Genomic DNA, 18725 nt, shown 5'->3' on the forward strand with positions numbered 1-18725 from the left:
CTCTGGGAGAGCTTTCCACAGCATCGGTGCTGCCGCTGAGAAGACTCTGGCCCGTGTAGAGCTTCGTCTGGCCTCCCTTGGTCCAGGGATGGACAGCAGATTTTGAGCTCCTGAACGCAGCGCTCTTGTCGGAACATACGGGGAAAGGCAGTCCCGTAGCTAGGCAGGTCCTCGGCCATATAGGGCTGGAAGCTTGTACAACAGAATTTCATCCCCCCCCTTCAGAAAAAAGGGTATAACTTCAAAAAAACAGCACAGAGATGGAAATGTTGACCTTCTTGTGCATGTGTCTGAAATTCATTGGCTGTTTGGTTGGAGGAGGTAGGACGGAAAGAGCGGTATGACGGGTGAATTGTATACGTTCGTTTTAGAGGACTCTGGCCACAGATTTCTGCCATAACTTCCACGGTTAATATTTTGCACAAAGCTGCCATCCCGTGACACGAGAGCGAGAACCCCAGGGCATTTTCAGTATCCTTTTGTTTTAAAAGCATCATTAAAAGTCAGTGATATTTCATTACAAGTTAATGTAATCAGCAGCAGTCAAATATAGGAAGGCCCGAAGTCAGATCCGACAGCAAAGTCTGCATACAGGAGACACAGCCGTGGCCACGAGGATAGATAGCTTTAAAAACGAGAGTTTAGACAGACAACAGAGGAGAGGGGCCTCAGGGCTACTAGCTGCGGTGAGTAAAGGGAACCTCCACATTCTGGGGCAGCAAATCTCTGGATACCATTACTGGATTCCAGCAGTTTCTATATCTTATCTGTTTGGCCCTCCAGAGGAACTGGTTGGCCACTGGGTGAGACAGGAGGCTGGACTAGATGGACCCTCACTGGTCTGACACAGCAGGGCTCTTCTGATGTTCCTTTCAGGGGAAGGCCTCGGTCTCTGTGCCCTATTGTTGGCCCTCCAGAGGAAATCGTTGGCCACTGTGTGAGATAGGAGGCTGGACTAGGTGGACCCTCACTGGTCTGACCCAGCAGGGTTCTTCTCAGGGGAAGGCCTTGGCCTCTATGCCCTGTTGTTGGCCCTCCAGAGGAACTGGTTGGCCACTGTGTGAGACAGGAGGCTGGACCAGATGGACCACCGGTATGATCCAATAGGACTTACCTGAAGTTCTTATGAAGGCCTCAGCCTCTATGCTCTGTTGCTGGCCCTCCAGAGGAACTGATTGGCCACTGGGTGAGGCAGGATGCTGGACTAGATGGACCCTCACTGGTCTAATCCAGCAGGGTTCTTCTGATGTTCCTCTCAGGGGAAGGCCTCGGTCTCTATGCCCTGTTGATGGCCCTCCAGAGGAACTGATTGGCCACTGGGTGAGGCAGGATGCTGGACTAGATGGACCCTCACTGGTCTAATCCAGCAGGGTTCTTCTGATGTTCCTCTCAGGGGAAGGCCTCGGTCTCTATGCCCTGTTGATGGCCCTCCAGAGGAACTGATTGGCCACTGGGTGAGGCAGGATGCTGGACTAGATGGACCCTCACTGGTCTGATCCACCAAAGCTCTTCTGATGTTCTTACAAACCGCTGAATACCAGGGCTTTTTTTTTGTAGCAGGAACGCCTTTGCATATTAGGCCACACCCCCTGATGTAGCCAGTCCTCCAGGAGCTTACAGGGCTCTTCGTACAGGTCCTACTGTAAGCTCCAGGAGGATTGGCTACATCAGGGGGTATGTGGCCTAATATGCAAAGGAGTTCCTGCTACAAAAAAAGCCCTGCTGAATACCAGTATACCAGGTGGTAACATCAGAGAAAGACCTCAGCCTCAGTGCCCTGTTCTTGGATCGTCAGAGCAGCTGGTTGGCCCCTGTATGAGAGAGGATGCTGGACCAGATGGACCCTCACTGGTCTCATCCAGCAGATGTCCTTCTAATGTTCTTACGAGGGACTCGACCTTTCTGCCCTATTGTTGGCCCTCCAGAGGAAATGGTTGTCTGCTGTGTGAGGCGGGATGCTGGACTGGATGGATTACTGGTCGGTTCCAGCAGGGCTCTTCTTATCGTTCTAGAGTCCCCTCACCAGAATTACAACAGAAAAGAGAAGCCACGTCGGATCAAACTAGTGGCCCCTCTAGTCCAACACTCTGTGTCCCACAGTGGCCAAAAAAACCCCAGGTGCCATCAGGAGGTCTACCAGCAGGGCCAGCACTCTAGAAGCCCTCCCACTATGCCCCTCAAACACTCAGAACACAGAGCACCACTGCCCCCCAGACAGAGTGTTCCATCTATACCCTGTGGCTAATAGCCACTCATGGACCTCTGCTCCATCCGTTGCAGGCCTAGAATCCATGTAGTCAGTTGATCCTAAGTTAGATCTGGAGCATCATCAGCTGATTGAAGATGGTAGCCCCCTCTCCTCACTCCGCCTGCTGCCCTCCAGGAGATGCCAGGAACTGATGTTTCAGCTTCATCCCTACGAAGAAAAGGCCGAGCTCTGGCCTTTGTTCTCCAGGGCCTTATCACATGTTCCAGTTTGTGAAGGTTGCTCTCTGTATTCTTCGGTTCAGCACCAATAAAAAGAACATAACCAGGGCTTTTTTTTTTGTAGCAGGAGCTCCTTTGCATATTAGGCCACACACCCCTGATGTAGCCAGTCCTCCTGGAGCTTCCAGTAGACCCTGTATGAAGAGCCCTGTAAGCTCTTGGAGGATTGGCTACAGGGGTGGAATTCTAGCAGGAGCTCCTTTGCCTATTACGCCACACACCCCTGATGTAGCCATTCCTCCTGGAGCTTCCCATAGGCCCTGTACGAAGAGCCCTGTAAGCTCTTGGAGGATTGGCTACAGGGGTGGAATTCTAGCAGGAGCTCCTTTGCCTATTACGCCACACACCCCTGATGTAGCCATTCCTCCTGGAGCTTCCCATAGGCCCTGTACGAAGAGCCCTGTAAGCTCTTGGAGGATTGGCTACAGGGGTGGAATTTTAGCAGGAGCTCCTTTGCATATTAGGCCACACACCCCTGATGTAGCCAATCCTCCTGGAGCTTCCCATAGGCCCTGTACGAAGAGCCCTTTAAGCTCTTGGAGGATTGGCTACAGGGGTGGAATTCTAGCAGGAGCTCCTTTGCCTATTAGGCCACCCACCCCTGATGTAGCCAATCCTCCTGGAGCTTCCCATAGGCCCTGTACGAAGAGCCCTGTAAGCTCTTGGAGGATTGGCTACAGGGGTGGAATTTTAGCAGGAGCTCCTTTGCCTATTAGGCCACACACCCCTGATGTAGCCAATCCTCCTGGAGCTTCCCATAGGCCCTGTTCGAAGAGCCCTGTAAGCTCTTGGAGGATTGGCTACAGGGGTGGAATTTTAGCAGGAGCTCCTTTGCATATTAGGCCACATACCCCTGATGTAGCCAATCCTCCTGGAGCATCCAGTAGGCACTGTACTAAGAGCCCTGTAAGCTCTTGGAGTATTGGCTGCAACACAGGGGTGTGGCCTAATATGCAAAGGAGTTCCTGCTATCAAAAAAAGCCCTGAACGTAACAATTTACAGCGGAGGTTTTCTGGAGCCGGCCCGACATCCCCAGTGGTCAGCGAGAGGGTCACCGGTCCCTGCCTTACTTAGCCTGAACAACGAGTCTCCGTTTATCTGGCAGCTCATAGGTACAACCTTAATTGGAAAGAAACCAGGCCGATGGTCATTTTCTTCCTTGGAAGGCTCACGCCACGCCATTCGAATAACACTTCATTTTCTTTTGCCTTTCAAGATTTATACCAGATGACGTGACGTTTGACGGGGAGCCAAAGGACGCGGCCTCCGAAACGGACGGAGCGCCGTACAAACCCAAGTTCTTCACGTCTGCCGCCGTAGCAACATCAAAGGTGCCTTAACAGTGTTTTTCCAGCCCTTCGGGACAGCTCCGGCACTGCGTGTTCTTAATTTGTCGATTATGTAAATACAGCAGTGATTGCGCTCGAGACGGAAGGGGCGTTGGAGTTGTCAAAGGCCAGGAGTGAATTGTTTATAGTCCCCCGTCTTGGGGGGGGGGGGAAGGGCCTTGTGCCCGCAATTCCCCTGGGCCCATCTGGTCATCGCACCAGTGCCACGGTACAGTTGACAGCCCTGATTGGCTGTGGGAAGGACTGAAAATGTAACAAAGGGATTTTGTTTTGTCGCCCTGTTTCCTTTTTTGAAATGCGTGCTGAAGTACAGAACTCCAGAGGCATTTAGATGTTCAGCCGCGCCTCCTGGACTCACGATGAAGATGTTTCTGTGCCTGAAAACAAAATAATTTAATCCCCTTGTTTAAAAAAAAAAAAGAAAGGAAGGAAGGAATAGCAGTTTGATGTGGAACACATTCCGGAATTGGCTTCTTAAAGGCTCGCTTGCCGTTTACGGGTAGAGTTTATTTCCCTCCCAAAGAATTAAGTACCCCTGTCAGCGAAGGTGGCGTGTGCTCTTGAAATCTCTTGTCCCTTTTGGCGCAAGTCGTTTGTCACGCAATTTCGACCTTTAAATCTTGGAAATATGAAAAATCAAATAGAAACCCATAAGAGAAGATGCTCTTCAGTTGCTCTCGTGATGTCAGACAGCTGACGAATAAACAGAAACGAGTGTCCTAGACACATTTGGTATTTATCTAGCCAGCGTGGGAGGGTTGGATGAGGATGTGGGAGACCCAGGTTCGAAGGTGCACTCCATCACAGAAACTGGGTCAGTCGCCCAGTCTCAGCCTAACCTACCTCACAGGGTTGTTGTGGGGAACCCAGCCGAGGAAACGGCTGCAGCAGTGTCCTCGACAGAACAAGGGAAGAAAACAGCCCTGAACACCTAAGAATGTAAAAACATAATAACATGAGAGAAGCCATGTTGGATCAAGACAATGGCCCATCCAGTCCAACACTGTGGTAAGAACATAAGTCAAGCCATGTTGGATCAGGCCAGTGACCCATCCAGTCCAACACTCTGTGTCACACAGTGGCCAAAACCCAGGTGCCATCAGGAGGTCCATCAGTGAGGCCAGGACACCAGAAACCCTCCCACTGTTGCCTCCCCCTCTCAAGTGCCAAGAATACAGAGCATCACTGCCCCAGACATAAGAACAGAAGAGAAGCCATGTTGGATCAGGCCAATGACCCATCCAGTCCAACACTCTGTGTCACACAGTGGCCAAAACCCAGGTGCCATCAGGAGGTCCATCAGTGGGGCCAGGACACTAGAAGCCCTCCCACTATGCCCCCCCAAGCACCAGAAAGATACAGCATCCCTGCCACAGAGAGTTCCAATGATGAACTGTGGCTAATAGCCACTGATGAACCTCTGCTCCATATGCTTATCCAATCCCCTCTTGAAGCTGGCTATGCTTATAGCTGCCACCACCTCCAGTGGCAGTGAATTGCATGTGTTAATCACCCTTTGGGTGAAGAAGGACTTCCTTTTATCCGTTCTAACCAGACTCCTCAGCAATTTCATGGAGTGTCCACGAGTTCTCATATTGTGAGAAAGGGAGAAAAGGACTTCCTTCTCTTCTTTCTCCATCCCACGCATAATCCCGTAAACCTCTGTTACCCCCCAGTTGACGTTTCTCCAAGCTAAAGAGCCCCAAGTGCTTTAACCTTTCTTCATAGGGAAAGTGTTTCAACCCCTTAATTACTTCCTTTGCCAACTCCTGTGACCTCTTCCCACCCTGCAAGAGCAGCCTCGGGCCTTTTAGATTGTTCAGCTGGCAGCATCTTTTGCAGCACCCTAATTCTCATTGTTACGTTTGAATCTTTATGGCTCAGAATTAGAACTCTGAGGTGTGTGTGTGTGTGTGTGTGTGAGAGAGAGAGATTTCAAAGAGCACAAATATATAGCAGAGGTCCATCACTGGGTGTTAGCCACAAGGTGTAGATGGAACACTGTGACACAGAATGTTGGACTGGATGGACCATTGGCTTGATCTAGCATGGCTTCTGTCTGGGGCAGGGATGCTCTGTCTTCTTGGTGCTTGGGGAGGGCACAGTGAGAGGTCTTCTGGAGTTCTGGCCCCGCTTTTGGACCTCCTGATGGCACCTGGGTTTTGGCCGGTGTGTCACACAGGGTGTTGGACTGGATGGGCTATTGGCCTGATCCAACATGGCTTCTCTTATGTTCTTATGTCTGGGACAGTGATGCTCTGTCTTCTTGGTGCTTGTGGGACAAGGGTGGGAGGGCTTCTGGAGTTCTGGGCCCACTGGTAGACCTCCTGATAGTCCCTGGGTTTTGACCACTGTGCGAGACAGCATTGGATTAGATTAGATTAGATTAGATTAGATTAGATTAGATTAGATTAGATGGGCCATTGTCCTGATCAAACATGGCTTCTCTTATGTTCTTCATTGTATGTCACAGGTGGCCAATGGTAGCTCTCCAGATGTTTTTTTGCCCACAACTCCCATCAGCCCCAGCCAGCATGACCAATGGCTGGGGCTGATGGGAGTTGTAGGCAAAAAAACATCTGGAGAGCTACCGTTGGCCACACCTGTTGTATGTGATTTCAGAAGTGCGTATTGAGTGTGTGAGACCTCACAGAGTTCTTTTTTGCTTTTCCTTCAGGTAGACATCACATGGGATGAGACGGATCACGAAAGAGTTACATCCCTAAGCAGAACTTTCAAGAAAGACGAACTGCTGGACATGGACTTCCAGGCATACTTGGCTTCATCAAGTGAGGAAGAGGAGGGGGAACAAGGTACATCTAATTGTCCATGTTCTGTGTCATTCAGGAGCGAAAAGCTAGTCCACAAATTTGTTTCTTTGTCTTCCTCTCCCGAAAGAGAGAATTAAGTAATACTCTCTCTTTCAGTAATGAAACTTTTAGGGTTTTTAAAATCCCCCAATCTCTTGCTCAGTGCAATTGCAGTCCAGTTTGGCAAATCACACGGACAGATTTAAAACCTATAAAACAGAGGCCTTGGTTAAGGGACCAAGGCTTCCTGCTTCCCACGTAATCCTAAAAGAATGCGTGTCCTCTCGCCGTCAGTCTGAAGAAAACAACCTTTGCGAACATGCTAACATTCAAAGCAGTCAGGGATGCTACGATTACTGTCTTGTCTCCCTCACCTACCTCCGTTTTCTGCAAATCACTGCTGGGGTAATTTTGCATTTGGCTTTCGGGCGTTATTTGAATATACGATCTCAAGTTCTAACATAATAGAAAACCAAGCGGGCAGCCGTGTTGGTCTGAAGCAGTGGAACAAAGTAGGAGCCAAGGTGCTCTTTCAAGACCAACAAAGTTTTATTCAGAATGCAAGCTTTCGTGTGTGCGTGCACACTTCAGATGAGGGGTCAGGTGCAGGGAGAAGAACAACATATAGCTGGTAAGCAGTGGTTTAGAATGCAGAATGGTACACATTTAAAATCCAATGACAGCATTGCCAGTTTGGTGTAGTGGTTAAGTGTGAGTCAGTTTGGTGTAGTGGTTAAGTGTGCGGACTCTTATCTGGGAGAACCGGGTTTGATTCCCCACTCCTCCACTTGCACCTGCTGGCATGGCCTTGGGTCAGCCATAGCTCTAGCAGAGGTTGTCCTTGAAAGGGCAGCTGCTGTGAGAGCCCTCTCCAGCCCCACCCACCTCACAGGGTGTCTGTTGTGGGGGAGGAAGGGAAAGGAGATTGTGAGCTGCTCTTAGACTCTTCGGAGTGGAGGGCGGGATATAAATCCAATATCTTCATCTACCTCACAGGGTGTCTGTTGTGGGAGAGGAAGGGAAAGGAGATTGTGAGCCACTCTGAGACTCTTCGGAGTGGAGGGCGGGATATAAATCCAATATCTTCATCTACCTCACAGGGTGTCTGTTGGGGGGGAGGAAGGTAAAGGAGATTGTGAGCCGCTCTGAGACTCTTCGGAGTGGAGGGCGGGATATAAATCCAATATCTTCATCTACCTCACAGAGTGTCTGTTGTGGGGGAGGAAGGTAAAGGAGATTGTGAGCCGCTCTGAGACTCTTTGGAGTGGAGGGCGGGATATAAATCCAATATCTTCTTCATAGTTTGTTCAGTCTGTTAATTTTACTATTCTGTCATTGGATTTTAAATGTGTACCATTCTGCATTCTAAACCACTGCCTACCAGCTATATGTTGTTCTTCTCCCTGCGCCTGACCCCTCATCTGAAGTGTGCACGCACACACGAAAGCTTGCATTCTGAATAAAACTTTGTTGGTCTTGAAGGTGCAACTGGACTCTGTTATACTAGAAAGCCATGAGTTTTAAACTGTTGCAACTGGGATTAACATTTTTTTTTTTTAATTAAGCATCAAAACTCGGTCTTTTGTCGAAAATGCTCAGAACCTGCTTGTAACGGTTAGAGCAACAGAAGAAAATTACCTTAAATGTAGAGAAAACAGGTAGTATTTTGCAGAACCCACCAGTGTTCCCTCTAAACCAGGGGTGTCAAACATGCGGCCCATGGGCCAGATCAGGCCCTCACAGGGCTCCTGTCAGGCCCACGAAGAATTCACTGTCATCTGCTTCCTTCTCTCTCTGTCGCTTCCTTCTGCATCACAGCTTGCTTTGCCAGGCTGGCTCAATCGCACAGGAGCTACAGAGCAAAACCTCTGTTTTCTCCATCGGCTGACCAGCACATGAAGCAATTTATGTCCAAAAGCATCCATTGAAGCTGTTGGGCAGTAGGCTCAGGATGGACAAAAGAGAATACCTCTTCACACAGAGAGTGGTTACAATGTGGAATTCGCTGCCAGAGGGTGTAGTGATGGCCACGGGCATAAACAGCTGAAAAAGGGGACTAGATAGAGTCATAAAGGATAGGTCTGTCAGTAGCTACTAGCTATGTTGATTGAGTGGGAACCTCCACATCCAGAGGCAGGAGGCAACATCAGGGGAAGGCCTCAGCCTCTGTGCCCTGTTGTTGGCCGTCCAGAGGAACTGGATGGTTGATGTGTGAGATAGGAGGCTGGACTAGATGGACTATTGGGCTGATCTAGCAGGGTTCTTCTGATGTTCTTATGAAGGCCTTGGTCTCTATGCCTTCTCGATGACCCTCCAGAGGAAGTGGTTGGCCACCGTGTGAGATGGGATGCTGGACTAGATGGACCCACGCTGGTTTGATCCAGCAGAGCTCTGGTGCTTGGGGGGGCACAGTGGGAGGGCTTCTAGCCCCACTGGTGGACCTCCTAATGTCACTTGGTTTTTTTGGCCACTGTGTGACACAGAGTGTTGGACTGGATGGGCCATTGGCCTGATCCAACATGTTCTTCTTATGTCCTTATGAAGGCCTTGGCCTCTTTGCCTTGTTGTTGGCCCTCCAGAGGAACTGGTTGGCCACTATGTGAGACAGGATGCTGGACTGAATGGACCTTCACTGGTCTGATCCAGCAGGGCTCTTCTGATGTTCTTCTCAGGAGAAGGCCTCGGCCTCTCTGCCCTGTTGTTGGCCCTCCAGAGGAACTGGCTGGCCGCCATGTGAGATAGGATGGTGGGCTAGAGAGACCCTCAGTGGTCTGATCCCGCAGGGCTCTTCTGATGTTCTTATAGATAGATTCGTGGAAGATAAACCTATTAATGGCTACTACCCACGTTCAGAGACACTAATCCTCTGTATCCCAGAGCCAGGAGGCAACATCAGGGGAAGGCCTCGGCCTCCATGCCCTGTGGCTGGCCCTCCAGAGGAATTGGCTGGCCACTGGGTCGATCAGCCAAGTCACATAAATAAATATAATGCCATCCGGAACAGTTTCGATTATTGTTTTAAATGTTCCTCCAGCTCTCTAATACTGTGTTTGTTGGAGCGATAAGAGTGCATTTATTGAATGCTGTGAAATGCCCTGAGCCCTATTGGGCGAGGGAGTCTACAAAACAAACAAAATAAAATGAAATAAATTATGGTGACTTAAGAAATTCCATGCTGACCCGGAACATAGCAGCACCCACCCTCCTCCCGGCAACACTGCCCGTTTCCAGTTCCATTCGAACGAAGCTTGATAACTTAGCGCTCTTGTAAATTTGAGAAGTCTTGTAATTTCTCCTGTATTATTTTCACTGCGTTCCCGCGGGCGACACAAAAATGCCCAGTCAGCAGCAGTTAAAACTCCTGTTTTCAGCTGTGTCACCGGGCCAGACACAGGCTGTTGTGTTTTCAATCTGGAACGTTCTGGAATTTAACGTTTTTAAAAAAAGCTTTCAGCAGAACAATACTCAGCCGTTTCTTTAACAGATTCCTGATGTTTCATCCATGGAGCTATAACGCACACTACAGAATTCTGGGCAGTGTGTTTATTGTGACGTTGAGTAAAACGGGGCGGGCAGGGGAGGAACGACTCTTAGCCGTTTGACAAAAAATGTAAAAACTGTGACACATACTTGCATGTATGTGTAAAATACATGCAGCTATTGTACATAAAAATGGTAAATCTTTAATTTACTTCTTTTATGCCTCACCCCTGTGGGAACCCAAAGTGGGTTACATCATTTTAGTCTCCTTACAACATCCCTGTGAGGTGGGCTAGACTGAAACAGCGCAATGGCCCAAAGTCACTCAGTAAACTTTCACAACAGAGTGAGGATTCAAACTTGGGTCTCCTGGTTCCTAGTCCAGTAGTGTAACCACCACACCACCTGCAGCAGTCATTTCATGATTCTTCTATATCAGGGGTGGCCAGCAGTAGCTCTCCAGATGTTTTTTGCCTACAACTCCCATCAGCCCCAGCCATTGGCCATGCTGGCTGGGGCTAATGGAAGTTGTAGGCAAAAAAAAATCTTGAGAGCTACCGTTGGCCACCCCTGACATACAATGAAGAACATAAGAAAAGCCATGTTTGATCAGGACAACAGCCCATCTAAACTAATCCAATGCTGTCTCACATAGTGGTCAAAACCCAGAGGCCATCAAGAGATCTACCAGTGGGCCCAGAACTCCAGAAGCCCTCCCACTCTTGTCCCACAAGCACCCAGAAGACAGAGCATCACTGTCCCAGACATAAGAACATAAGAGAAGCCATGTTGGATCAGGCCAATAGCCCATCCAGTCCAACACCCTGTGTCACACACTGGCGAAAACCCAGGTGCCATCAGGAGGTCCACCAGCTGGGGCAGAACTCTAGAAGCCCTCCCACTGTGCTGATCCAACATGGCTTCTCTTATGTTCTTATGTTTGGGACAGTAATGCTCTGTATTCTTGCTTTGGGAGGGGCACAATAGGAGGACTTCTGGTTCTGCTGGTGGACCTCCTGATGGCACCTGGTTTTTGGCCACTGTGTGACATGGTGTTGGACTGGATGGGCCATTGGCCTGTGTGGAGAAACGCCATCTTAGTAAATGGTGGTGCTTGGTTGGGAGGGAACATGAAACTGCTAGGCAGGCTTTGGGGCCTAGCCTTCCCTTCACTCCCCCCCTTCCTTCCGGAGTTAAACCATCAACTCTAGGGGGAAAGCCTCCTAGAGGGGCAGGAAGTTCTTTTGTTTTATTGGAGTGAGGCGGGAAAAGTTCAGTTCTCAGCTGGCCCTCAAGGAGAGAGGTTGTCAGTCTGTGGACTCCTGACTGTGGGAGAGGCCTACTCAAGAGGAAGAGGACCCCAGGCAGTGAGACCGAGTAAGTCATCCACAAGGCAGGGCAAGTTTAGACCAGGGACGGGAGGATGCGTTTAAATCCACCTTTTATTTGTCATTCTGATTGCTCTTCGGGTGCTGTGCTGTGCTAAACTTTTACATGCAACTGCTTTTTTTTTCTTTTGTTTTTCTCTTCTAATTAAATATTTTTACTGTTTTGAATGCTGGCAGTCAAACTTTGTACCACATAGATCCCCAACCGCTTTAGACCACGCTTTATGAAGGGGGCCCTGGGGAAAGGGGGAAGGCCTGTGGTTGGATAAGGTGCCAATCCTCCAGGGGCTCCCCGAAGAAGTGCTGTGTGATACCCAAGTACAGGGTGGCAGAGGACCTTCAGGCCTGGCCTCAGAGCTGGAGAGGGGGATTGGGAGTCCTGCTCCTCTCAATCCGAACCCCTAGACTGAGCAGGTGGTGGCAGCGAGCCCAAGTGGCCGGAGGAGAAATAGCTCCCTCCAGGAGTTGGCGACTCAATAGGGAGTTGACGGGACCAGGTCTGAAGGCAGAATCGGGCCGGTTCCGCCACAGCCTGATTCAACATGGCTTCTCTTATATTCTTAAACATTTTTGTGGTTCCAGCCTATAATCACTAGCAAGAGCCGGTAAGCAGCTCCATTTTTAGCGTGATAGTTAAGGCATGTGAAAAATAAGTGTTACATCTCTGAAAGAAGGTTCACAGAAAGGGGTCCCTTATATTAATTCATTTCAAAGCATAAGATTTTGTCCGGGGAAGACTCTTGTTTGACCAAATTCTGTGCTTGCTTATGACTCCCTTACTATGCAGTCAGGAAACGGTTTTGTTATCATCTTGCTCTAATACAGAACAGAACCGGATCAGGCCCCCAGAGGGCTCCTATCAGGGCCGCAGGCAACTGGCTGTCATCTGCTTCCTTCTCCATCACAGCTTGCTTTGCCAGGCTCTCTCAATCGCACAGCAGAGCTACTGAGCCAAGCCTCTCTTCCTTCTATTGCCTGAGGCTCCTCCCGCTCCTGGTCCCCTGGGGAAGGAAGGAAAGCGCCAGTTCCCTGGATTGCACAGGAGAGATACAAAGAAAGTACTGCTAAGATCAGCAAGTGCTAATGTTTTAAAGATGTTTTATTTGTGTTTGTCTGTGTCCTTTATAAAGTTTATATCTCTGCTACTTGGTGTTACGTTTCATGACACATGTAGCCTGGCCTGACAGGGTCTCATTTATGTCATATCTGGACCTCGTGACAAATGAGTTTGACACCCCTGCTCTAGCCTGCTTCTTGGGTGTTTGTCTTCATCTGCCCCAGCCGTATTGCCTAAAATAGTGAAAGTTAAGAACATAAGAGAAGCCATGTTGGATCAGGCCAGTGGCCCATCAAGGCCAACACTCTGAGTCAACATAAGAGAAGTCATGCTGGATCAGGCCAATGGCCCCTCTAGTCCAACACTCTGAGTCACATAAGAACATAAGAGAAGCCATGCTGGATCAGGCCAGTGGCCCATCCAGTCCAACACTCTGTGTCACATAAGAACATAAGAGAAGCCATGTTGGATCAGGCCAGTGGCCTATTCAGTCCAACACTCTGAGTCACATAAGAACATAAGAGAAGCCATGCTGGATCAGGCCAGTGGCCCATCCAGTCCAACACTCTGTGTCACATAAGAACATAAGAGAAGCCATGTTGGATCAGGCCAGTGGCCCATCCAGTCCAACACTCTGTCACATAAGAACAGAAGAGAAGCCATCCTGGATCAGGCCAGTGGCCCATCCAGTCCAACACTCTGTGTCACATAAGAACATAAGAGAAGCCATGCTGGATCAGGCCAATGGCCCCTCCAGTCCAACACTCTGTGTCACATAAGAACAGAAGAGAAGCCATGTCGGATCAGGCTAATGGCCCATCCAGTCCAACGCTCTGTGTCACACAGTAGCCAAAAAAACCCAAGTGTCATCAGGAGGTCCACCAGTGGGGCCAGGACACTAGAAGCCCTCCCACTGTTGCCCCTCCAAGCACCAAGAATACAGAGCATCACTGCCCCAGACAGAGAGTTCCAACAATAAGCTGTGGCTTATAGCCACTGATGGACCTCTTCTCCATAGGTTTATCCAATCCCCTCTTGAAGCTGTGTATGCCTGTAGCTGCCGCCACCTCCTGTGGCAGTGAATTCCACGTGTTAATCACCCTTTGGGTGAAGAAGGACTTCCTTTTATCCGTTTTAACCTGACTGCTCAGCAATTTCATTGAGTGCCCACGAGTTCTTGTATTGTGAGAAATGGAGAAAAGTCCTTCTTTCTCTACCTTCTCATGCGTGATCTTGTAAACCTCTATCATGTCACCCCGCAGTCGACCTCGAGATTCTCATATTTTGGGGGGTTTCTTTCCCCCCTTCTTTACAGAGGAAGGTGTAACACCCTCATCAGACCTTGATGGGTGCAAACATCATCACAAGGATGAAGAAGAACAAATCGCCAAATACAGGGAACTCCTGCAGAGTATCCAGGAGAAAGAGAAGAAACATCAAGAAACTGATATGGGCATGGAGATCAAATGGGTTTCAGGTGGGTTGTTTTTCTTATTTGCTGTGCTAATTTTTCAAGTCCGTTCCCTTTCTAGCACCCGTCAGCGTCAGATCCTCTGTAGAAAAATACGCAGTCATTCCTCCACGGGAACTGGCGTCGCTTTATTTAATTCTCCATCCAAAAACATGCTAGCAAAAATACTGAAATAGCGGTCCAAGGCTAAGCTTTCACGCTCTGCATTTGCTAATATCATTCCACTGAGATTGAAATCACTGACATGTCTGAGTAAAAAGAAATTGAGACACGAGGTCTACCAAAGTTTGCTTTGAACAGAAACTAAGAGTACTTCTTGGCTATTAACATGCAGTTGAGATTATTCCCTCCCCTGGAAGTGAAATGGATTGCCAGCTACTGACTGACAGAGGTCTTTGTGTTTTCAATACGTGTGTGGAAGAGGTTCTCAATAAGTCTGGCTGTTCCCACAATGGTGCTGCACAAATAGTTAAACTTATCCTTCCTTGTATCCAGGGCTCACTTCGTAACAGCAGCTCCTTTGCATATTAGGCCACACACCCCTGATGGAGCCAATCCTCCTGGAGCTTACAGGGCCTTCTGTAACCTCTTGGAGGATTGGCTACATCATGGGGGCGTGGCCTAATATGCAAAAGAGCTCCTGCTACAAAGTGAGCCCTGCAACCTGTATCAATTAAGTAACCTTTCTTTCTTAGTAAGAGCCAGCATTCACTTGGGTCTTTTGTGTTAAACGGAGGAAAATACTTTTAAAGCAGACAGTGTAATAAAGTGGGAGACGTACAAAGACCTGGGGGGGGCGGGTATCTCATTTTGCTTGTAAATGCTTCCCGGCTATTTCTTCTTTCCCTCCTCCTGGCTGCTCCTATATCCTCTTCCGTCTCTTAGCTTCCTTCTCTCCTTCTCAACCACCAGCCAAACCTACCTTTTGTCAGTTCCCTCCATCTTCAGCTACATCAATTATTTATTTAGTTCATTTATACTCAACCTTTTCCCCAAAGGGGACCAAAGACTAGAGGGCTACACCGCTCTCCTCCATTTTATCCTCTCAACACTCTTGTTAAGTAGGTTACACTGACAGTAGATGACTGGCCCATGGTCACCCAGTGACCAAGTGAGGATTCGCACCTGAGTCTCCCAGTTTCTAGTCTGAACCTCTAATCACTACACAGCTCTGACTTTCATGAGGTGGCTACTGTTGAACAATAGTGAGCCAGCTGGGGCTGCCTGGCCGTAATGACTCTTCTCTCCAAGGCCAACACAGCCCTGAAAAGGGCCCTGCCTCCCTTTCCCCCAGCTTTTACTGACAGAAACCCAGGCATGCGTGCTGGCAATACTGCTGCGATTGCCTAGCAACTCCCACAGTGGCCACTGCTGAAGGTATTCATTTCTTAAAGGTACATGATGATGACATTGTATTTTGCCGCAAACCTTCTCTTGTGTTAATAGAAGGATTAATCTTGTCCGTCCATGGTCCCAGTCTTTGGATTATTCACCCTTGGGGCCACACTGAGAATTAGATATATTGCTGATTCCAAAGAGTCCTTTATCTCAACCCGTTTAAATTTGAGTCAGCCACTTCTTGACACCTCCGGGAAATGTCTTCTCGGATGAAAGAAGGACTAAACTTTTGAGGAAACTTCTGTCCTCCTGCTTGGGGTGGAACAAATTCCACCACACCTTTTGAGAAGGCCTAATTAGCGGGAAGAGTATGACCAGTCTGACTTTGGCAGAGAGGTGCATGCAAGGAAATTGACTATAATAATAATAATAATAATAATAATAATAATAAAGTGCTGTCAAATTGCAGCCAATTTATGACAATCCCTTGTAGGGTTCTGAAGGCAAGAGATGACATATGGACATATGAAGCTGCCTTATACTGAATCAGACCCTTGGTCCATCAAGTCAGTATTGTCTACTCAGACTGGCAGCAGCTCTCCAGGGTCTCGAGGGCATGAGCAGAAGGGCGTGGCAGGGAACAGGCTTGCTTGAGAATGTGTTGTGTTTGGGGTGTTTTTTTGGGGGAGGGGGAGCCCTTAAGACATGAAACCGATCAGTTTAAGTGGACCAGACGAGAAACAGCGTGCATAGCTTTTACGTTAATGTGTTAGAGGACCCCTGTTAAGAAACAAGTCATGTCACATATTCTTGAAGCTTGATAGATCACTTGAAAAGAGTAGGTTGCACTATTGGCAAAATACTGATATTAAAAATGGCACTGTGAGACCAAGGAGGGGGGAATGAGATGCGCACCACTTGTCTGGGATAATGATTGGTCCGTAACTCCATTTGTCATCTCAACCGAAAAGTTGGAAGTATTGAATTATGACACACGTTTGAAGGACAGGCGCAAGACTGGACAGTGATGTTGCCAATATCCAGGTGTGGGCAGGGGGTCCCCCAGTTTGGAGGACCTCCCCCCACTTCACAGTCATCAGTGGGGGGGGGGGGAGGAAATGTCTGCTGGGCAATCCAATTTTCCCTATGGAGAACGATTCCCATAGGGGATAATGGAGAATTGATCTGCAGGTATCTGGGGCTTGGGGGGCTGCTTTTTGCGGTAGAGGCACCAAATGTTCAGTATAGCATCCAGTGCCTCTCCTCAAAACATCCTCCAAGTTTCAAAAAGATTGGACCAGGGGGTCCAATTCTATGAGCCCCAAAAGAAGGTGCCCCTATAATTTATTATTTCCAATGGAAGGAAGGCATTTAAAAGGTGTGCTGTCCCTTTAAATGTGATGACCAGAACTCCCTTTGGAGTTCAGTGATGCTTTTTACAACCTTGCTTTTGGGGCTTCCCCCCCCCCCAACGTCTCCTGGCTCCACCCCCAAAGTCTCTTGGCTCCACCCCCAATGTCCCCAGATATTTCTTGAATTGAACCTGGCAACCCTATCGGACAGCCACATAATGGCTTTCGTGTGAGGTGGTAAAGGTTTAATATGATGTTACCACCTCAGTCTGATGTGGAGAACTATTTTTGTGAAATGCTCTCCATGTGGAAGAAAAATAATAGTAAACAGCACTTCCACCCACTCGCCCCAGTGTTATTTTTTTGCTCTGGAGTTCATGGCTCCCATTTCCCCCTAAAGTATCTTTCTCTTCTTTGTTAGGGGGAACAAAAATCCCAGTTCTTTGAGGGAAAAAAATAATTAAACCTTACATGTGTTAACGGACACACACACATTCTGAGGTGTTCATTATTGTTCTTTGGTGTGTTTGAACTTCCTCACAGATGAATAAGTGATTTTTTTTTATTGCGGGTTGTTTTTTTAATCAGCGAACATGTGCATTTTGTAACCATAAGCTTTGTTAAAAGCAAGCGGCTCCTTTTATTCCTTCAGCTCTGTGTTGCTCAGCCCTCCCCCTCAGACAAACCGTTTCATTACTTGGAAATGGTTTGGGCAGCAGTTTCTGAGAGAATCTAATCTTGGCGGGGGGAGTTGAATCCCTTTCTGGCTCTGTTATCCTTCAAGCCCAACTATTCCAGATGGAACAACTGATTTTATTTTCGACACAGCTGAATAAGAGATCTCGAAAACTAGTGGGTTTTTTTCTTTTTTAATACTCCCTCATGATCTAGTTCAGTGCATAAGAACATCGGAAAAGCCTTGTTGGGTCAGACCAGTGGTCCATCTAGTCCAGCATCCTGTCTCACACAGTGGCCAACCAGTTCCTTTGGATGGCCAACAACAGGGTATGGGTCAAGGCCTTCATAAGAACATCAGAAGAGCCCTGCTGGGTCAGACCAGTGGTCCATCTAGTCCAGCATCCTGTCTCACACAGTGGCCCACCAGTTCCTCTGGAGGGCCAACAACAGGGCAGAGAGGCTGAGGCCTTCATAAGAACATCAGAAGAGCCTTGTTGGGTCAGACCAGTGGTCCATCTACTCCAGCATCCTGTCTCACACAGTGGCCAACCAGTTCCTTTGGATGGCCAACAACTGGGCATAGAGGCCGAGGCTTTCCCCTGAGAAGATCAGAGCCCTGCTGAGTCAGACAAGTGGTCCATCTACTCCAGCATCCTGTCTCACAAAGTAGCCAGCTATTTCTTTTGGATGACCCACAACAGAACAGAGAGGCTGAAGCCTTCCCCTGACGTTAACTCCTGGTTCTGAGAGTCAGAGGATTAGTGCCCCCAGTCGCTATGACTAGTAGCCATTGATAGACATCTCCTCCCTCAGTCTGTCTATAACAGGGGTGGCCAAACTTGCTTAACGTAAGAGCCGCATACAATAAACATCAGATGTTTGAGAGCCACAATACATGAATGTCAGATTTTTGACAGCTGGAAGGAAGGAAAGTAGGTAGGTAGGTTGGTAGGTGAGGGGTCTGGAGACCAAGTCCTATGAAGAAAGGTTGAAGGAGCTGGACATGTTTAGCCTGGAGAGGAGGTGGCTGAGGGGTGATAGGATCACCATCTTCAAGTACTTGAAGGGCTGTCATCTAGAGGATGGTGTGGAATTGTTTTCTGTGGCCCCGGAAGGTAGGACCAGAACCAAGGGGTTGAAATTAAATCAAAAGAATTTCTAGCTCAACAATAGGAAGAACTTCCTGACTGTTAGAGAGGTTCCTCAGTGGAACAGGCTTCCTCCTTGGGAGGTGGTGGGCTCTCCTTCCTTGGAGGTTTTTAAACAGAGGCTAGATGTCCATCTGATAGCAATGAGGATCCTGTGAATTTAGGG

At 48.5% G+C, this 18725-nt stretch overlaps 1 protein-coding gene across 1 annotated transcript in view; it reads left to right on the forward strand.

The window, feature by feature from the left end:
• ESF1 (ESF1 nucleolar pre-rRNA processing protein homolog) overlaps nucleotides 1–18725 on the forward strand; it is a 72396-nt gene that overhangs the window by 14644 nt on the left and 39027 nt on the right. Inside the window, exons 7-9 of the mRNA XM_060230831.1 lie at nucleotides 3705–3819; nucleotides 6515–6650; nucleotides 13888–14049. Coding sequence (XP_060086814.1) covers nucleotides 3705–3819; nucleotides 6515–6650; nucleotides 13888–14049 — 413 coding nt within the window. The remainder of the gene's footprint in view (nucleotides 1–3704; nucleotides 3820–6514; nucleotides 6651–13887; nucleotides 14050–18725) is intronic.

This window comes from Heteronotia binoei, chromosome 1, assembly GCF_032191835.1.
Source record: "Heteronotia binoei isolate CCM8104 ecotype False Entrance Well chromosome 1, APGP_CSIRO_Hbin_v1, whole genome shotgun sequence".
In the NCBI taxonomy this organism is placed as follows: domain Eukaryota; kingdom Metazoa; phylum Chordata; class Lepidosauria; order Squamata; family Gekkonidae; genus Heteronotia; species Heteronotia binoei.